The following is a 5,820-nucleotide window of genomic DNA, read 5'->3' as shown; positions in this document are numbered from 1 at the left end:
CTGGCTGCTTTAGCCTTACGTGGCGTCGCGCACTTATGACGTAATACGCAGCCCCCCCCCCCTTACGGGATACAAGTACGTAATGACGGAAGACGTTCTTTCTTTGCTGCGTCTACTGCAAGGTGAGGATGTTTCTGTGCTCGCGGGGCATTAGGAATCTGAAGCCATCTGCTCTGGGAAAGGCTGTGGCGCGACTCCCACTCTCGGAACCTTGTCCTGTTTATCCCCCAGCTCGGCAAGCGCCATATGAGCCTGGCGGCGCCGGATGCGAATCCTGTTTTGGGCTTTTTGGCCTATTCCCGCCCCTCAGGCTTGCAGGGATGGCGCCGCCCGGATAGAACTTCCAGGGTTGGCTGAGCGGGAGTTCGCCTGCTGGGCCTCGTAACTCTCGCTTTGGGGCTGCTCCTTCCGGGCTGGGACGCACTGGGGCCCGCTGTCGGTGTCCCGTCCTCCAATATCGTCTCCGGAACTTCCGCCTGGCAGTCTCCGGTAGGAGTGGAGCTCTGTGCGGCGTAGTTTGGTGGAAAAACGGGCCTTGGGTCGGCCTCACCCCCAGTGTTTGTGTTTCAGAATGAAGACAATTCTCAGCAATCAGACTGTCGACATTCCAGAAAATGGTATGAGACTTGATGTCTTTTTCAGTATGTCTTTACTACACGTTCCAAGCGTTGTGTGGCCTGACGAGTGTGTTCTCTCTTCTAGTCGACATTACTCTGAAGGGACGCACAGTTATCGTGAAGGGCCCCAGAGGAACCCTGCGGAGGGACTTCAATCACATCAATGTAGAACTCAGTCTTCTTGGAAAGAAAAAAAAGAGGGTGAGGGTTTTTCTTCTGGTAATTCAATTGCTCGTTGGACGGTGGTTTATAACAGCATCACTTTTGGTTACTTTAACAATTTTCGAATTGAGGTTCAGTGTTTTAGCTTTAAATGTTGCTGTCCAGAATACCAGCCAGTTTTCCGTTAGTGAAATTGAAAAACCAGATTCTTAACACAGCGAATTATATAAAGCTCAAATGTAGTAGTGGTCATCAGTGACACGTCTTAATAGTGTTAGAAGTTTGGTTTATTTTCCTAGTGGTTGCTTTGTAAAAATCCTAGGAACCAGCAGTAGGTCTGTAAAGCCTGATGATTTAATTTTCCAGAAGGGAAGTTTGTTGCAACTTGTACAAAGCTTAACTTTTGGGAGATTTTATAGGTGGTTGGATTTTTCCAGTTGAAAACCATGTGCTTTGATTAGGGTTAATTCTAGAATCTTAAAGTAATTGGGTAAGTGGTCTGTTATCTAAGCCTGCATATTTCTGAAAAGAATACGTTTTTCTATTACAGCTTCGGGTTGACAAATGGTGGGGTAACAGAAAGGAACTGGCTACCGTTCGGACTATTTGTAGTCATGTACAGAACATGATCAAGGGTGTTACGCTGGTAAGCAGATGAATCAGACTTCTTTGTTTTGGAAAGAGAGGTTTCTCAAACCTTTGCTTTATACAGCATAAATGTCTCTCTCAGAGAATGGGTTACACATTTTATTTGGTGTGATACACACGAACTTGGCAAAACTAGGCATCTCTGGGTCTTCAAGCGATAGAGCTGAGAGCAAAGACCAGACGGGTACAACATGTTTGTTTTTTCTGTTGGGGGGCGGGTTTGAATCAACCCTGGGGTCTCCCTGTTTTGTCCAGGGTGAGCTTAAGGGATCCTCCCACCTTGGCCTCCCGTAGTACTGAGATTGCCGCATGAACCACCATGCATGGCTAGATGGGTGCAGTTTTTAAAAAGTAGGCTAATGGTGAATTTTCACATCTTCTGAATTTTCTTTTTTTAAAATAGGAAATCTACAGTTGCAGTACTAGGTGGCAATCACATCTCACCATCAGGACCCCTTGTTGGGATAGAAAATGATGTAGTTTCTGAGTTTTCTGTATGTTGCCGTTATATATGTCCTTATTGTTTCCAACCCACCTCTCCCCTCAGGATAAAAAGTTCGTGCTGAAATGGTTTTCAATTCTTGGCCGTGTGCTGTACCTTAGTACTACTCAGTAAATGTTAGTCTAATGTCAAACATGAGGGCTTTGGGGTTCTCATTAAAAGCGGGCAGCATTGTTCATTGAGGGCACGAGAGAGTGAAATAAATGCCTCTGTAAGGAGCTTTACAGTCCACTGAACAGACAGAACGATGTTTATAAGGCTTGGTTCAGGTGACACAGTTCTTACAAAATTTTAAAACTGTTGAAAATATTCTTCAGCATTGGTAATAGCTTGCTTATTTAATATAGGGCTTCCGTTACAAGATGAGGTCTGTGTATGCTCACTTCCCCATCAACGTCGTAATCCAGGAGAATGGGTCTCTTGTTGAAATCCGAAATTTCTTGGGTGAAAAATACATCCGCAGGGTTCGGATGAGACCAGGTATGTGCATACCCGCAGATAGAATTAAGACATTTTTCCTTCATATTTTTTTTTTCTTCTTTTCCACTCCCAATCTCTTTCATACTTTAGTTGGCTGGTGTTTTGTGTTTGTGCTTAATAAAACCAGATTTGTTTTAGAATTCTCTTGATTACACTTGTAACTGTTGGTGCTACTTGAGGGTTTATATCATATTGATTACAATTTCAGAAAGTTGATACATTGGAGTAGTTTGTAGTGGTGGTTGTATTTAACTTGGCAAATTAAATATTTTAAAGACTTGTAATTTACAAAAGGTGTGTATTTATGGAGCACAATGTGATGTTTCAATACATGTATATTCTGTGGAATGACAAAATCAGGCTAATTAACACATCCATCACTCCACTTCTTTGTGGTAAGAACCTTTAAAATCTAAAGAGAAAACCGGCCGGGCGCGGTGGCTCAAGCCTGTAATCCCAGCACTTTGGGAGGCCGAGACGGGCGGATCACGAGGTCAGGAGATCGAGACCATCCTGGCTAACACGGTGAAACCCCGTCTCTACTAAAAATACAAAAAAAAAACTAGCCGGGCGAGGTGGCGGGCGCCTGTAGTCCCAGCTACTCCGGAGGCTGAGGCAGGAGAATGGTGTACACCCGGGAGGCAGAGCTTGCAGTGAGCTGAGATCCGGCCACTGCACTCCAGCCTGGGAGACAGAGCCAGACTCCGTCTCAAAAAAAAAAAATCTAAAGAGAAAGCCACATGAGTAGTGGTTAATAGCCTACCTTAAATTTCAGCTCTCACTGTCCACCTTGGGCGTATCATCTCTCCGTAGCTTAAAATTGCAAACATCTTTGATTAAATGACCTAAAGTTGAAAAATAACAGTGCATGCGTAATACATAGTAAATACCATAGCTTTAAAAAAAATTTAAAGATTGGTGCTTTTTATCTGAGGCAGCGTCTTGCTCTGTTGCCCAGGCTGGAGTACAGTGGTGTGATCTCAGCTCATTGCAGCCTCCACCTTCGTGCTCAGGTGTTTCTCCCACCTCAGCCTCCCCACTAACTGGCACTACAGGTGTCTGCCACCACACCCAGCTCATTTGTTATTTTTTGTAGAGACTGTTTTGCCACATTGCCCAGGCTGATTTCATGATTTCAAGGAATGCTACTGTGCCTGACCCCAGGTAATTTTTTAAATTTTTGGAGAGGCAGGGTCTTGTTATGTTGTCCAGGCTGGTCTAAACTAAGACTTGGCACAAGGCTTTGTACAACTAAATTCTGGCAAATTGAATACCTTAATTAAATCACTGAAGGAGTAACCACTGTAGGACTGTGATTCATTCAAGTAGGAACACAAATAAGATTTTGGCACAGGTAAGGCAGGTGCTGTAAAACCAAAATGGTTTTTTTGTTTGTTTTTTGAGACAGAGTCTCGCTCTGCCACCCAGGCTGGCGTGTAGTGGCACGATTTCGGCTTGATGCAACCTCTGCCTTCTAGCTTCAAGTGGTTCTCTTGCCTCAGCCTCCTGAGTAACTAGGACTATAGGCACATGCCACCACACCCGGCTACTTTTTTGTATTTTTAGTAGAGATGAGGTTTCACTGTGTTAGCCAGGATGGTCTTGATCTCCTGACCTCATGATTCGCCCTCCTCGGCCTCCCAAAGTGCTGGGATTACAGGCTTGAGCCACTGTGCCTGGCTCCAAAATCTTAAGACAAGGTTCTTCTGGTGCATGGAGTTTTACATGGAATAAATTAGTGCCTCTGCAATTTAAATATTTTTTACACAGATCTAGTTTGGTGTTGATGATATGCACATGCCCTCTCCCCTTTTAGGTGTTGCTTGTTCAGTATCTCAAGCCCAGAAAGATGAATTAATCCTTGAAGGAAATGACATTGAACTTGTTTCAAATTCAGGTTTGTATGTTTACTATTTCTAATTATGCCTACAAGATTTTATCTAAATCTTGTTTAAAATACAGTATTTTGCTAATTTTTCTTTGGTTAGCTTTTTAAATTGTGAAGTTAAAGATAACATTCTGAAATTTTAAGTAGAGCATATAATGAAATATATTCTTTTTGAGATGGGTTAGGCTGATGTATTAATTGCTATATCTTCACTCCTGTAGCGGCTTTGATTCAGCAAGCCACAACAGTTAAAAATAAGGATATCAGGAAATTTTTGGATGGTATCTATGTCTCTGAAAAAGGAACTGTTCAGCAGGCTGATGAATAAGATCTAAGAGGTAAGTTCTTGTAGTGTCTTATTACTGCTTTAGTTGAATGAAGCTCTAAATTTACTAAAAGACCTTAACTGGAGTTGTAGTCATAGAAAATGGAGAGTTAATCATTCTGGAACACAGTAAATTTGACAGAATAAAAGATGGAATTGGCATGCATTTTACTATGTATAGTTTACTATGAATCAATAAGTCATAGTCCTGAGGTATGTTTTAGATCATTTAGAATAGTACAAAACAAAAGATGAGTACTTTTCTGGGCAAGTGTATTGATGGGAATGACCGATTTTTTTTTTCCCCTGCCCAGTTATCCAGCTACAGAAAGAAGATGCCAGATGACTCCTAAGACCTACTTGTGATATTTAAATGATGCAATAAAAGACCTGTTGATTTGGAGCTTCTTCTTTTTTTTTTTTTTTATTATACTTTAAGTTCTAGGGTACATGTGCATAACGTGCAGGTTTGTTACATATGTATACTTATGCCGTGTTGGTGTGCTGCACCCATCAACTCGTCAGCACCCATCAATTCATCATTTATATCATGTATAACTCCCAATGCAATCCCTCCCTCCTCCCCATTTGGAGCTGCTTAAACCTGTTATCCTTGTTAGCTAGTTTTTCTCCCTTGTGGAACAAGGAGCTTTAATCTGGTTCTTGAAGGAATAGCAAGGATATATTTTAGGCAAGAGGAGTATTGTACCAGTGCCAGGCAAACATGAGGCTGTTCATCATTGCATATAGAACTTTAGGAATACCCTGAAGGTGTCTAAATTTGCTGAGGCATGAATTTGAATATTTGGTAAGGCAGATGTTGTCTTAGTCACCTTTGGAAAAACAGCTGAGGAGTAGAACAAAGTGATACAGCATCAGTTAGAAGGTGCAGTTGGTTTGGTTCATGGTCTCAATAATCTTGTCCTTTACCCTACCTCAGCCATTTACTTCCATATCCTAGAACTTGTTTTTGAAAATGGATAACCCTTCCATCATCTTTTAATTCCACGTGTCATACTTTAAATATGGTACGAGGCCACCATAACTAGACCTAGGTCAACATGGTGACCCCCAAACCTTCCTGAATTCTACATCTCATTTGATGGAAAGTGCAATTTCTAAGGCAAGATGTAACATTCATTCTTGATCAAATGCATCAGGAAAACGTGCTGAGTACCTTCATTGTAAGGTATGGTCA

General features: G+C 42.1%; 1 protein-coding gene across 2 annotated transcripts; it reads left to right on the top strand.

Moving 5' to 3' along the window:
• Nucleotides 1-68: 68 nt before the first annotated feature.
• RPL9 (ribosomal protein L9) lies at nucleotides 69-5,035 on the top strand. 2 transcript variants are annotated; one of them, XM_010384471.1, is made up of 8 exons: nucleotides 69-122; nucleotides 571-617; nucleotides 703-818; nucleotides 1,330-1,425; nucleotides 2,277-2,409; nucleotides 4,226-4,306; nucleotides 4,519-4,635; nucleotides 4,937-5,035. In XM_010384471.1, exons 2-7 carry the CDS (start codon nucleotides 572-574, stop codon nucleotides 4,623-4,625), a joined length of 579 nt encoding a protein of 192 aa, XP_010382773.1. In that variant the 5' UTR covers nucleotides 69-122; nucleotide 571; the 3' UTR covers nucleotides 4,626-4,635; nucleotides 4,937-5,035. The 2 variants fall into 2 exon arrangements, with proteins under 2 accessions (XP_010382773.1, XP_010382768.2); XM_010384466.2 differs by having other exon boundaries at nucleotides 98-122; nucleotides 571-818; nucleotides 4,937-5,030.
• The last annotated feature ends 785 nt before the right edge of the window (nucleotides 5,036-5,820 follow it).

The sequence above is a fragment of the Rhinopithecus roxellana genome, chromosome 2 (genome assembly GCF_007565055.1).
Source record: "Rhinopithecus roxellana isolate Shanxi Qingling chromosome 2, ASM756505v1, whole genome shotgun sequence".
Classification (NCBI taxonomy): Eukaryota; Metazoa; Chordata; class Mammalia; order Primates; family Cercopithecidae; genus Rhinopithecus; species Rhinopithecus roxellana.
The sequence above is the reverse complement of the archived record's forward strand: the minus strand, read 5'-3'. Positions and strand labels throughout refer to the sequence as shown.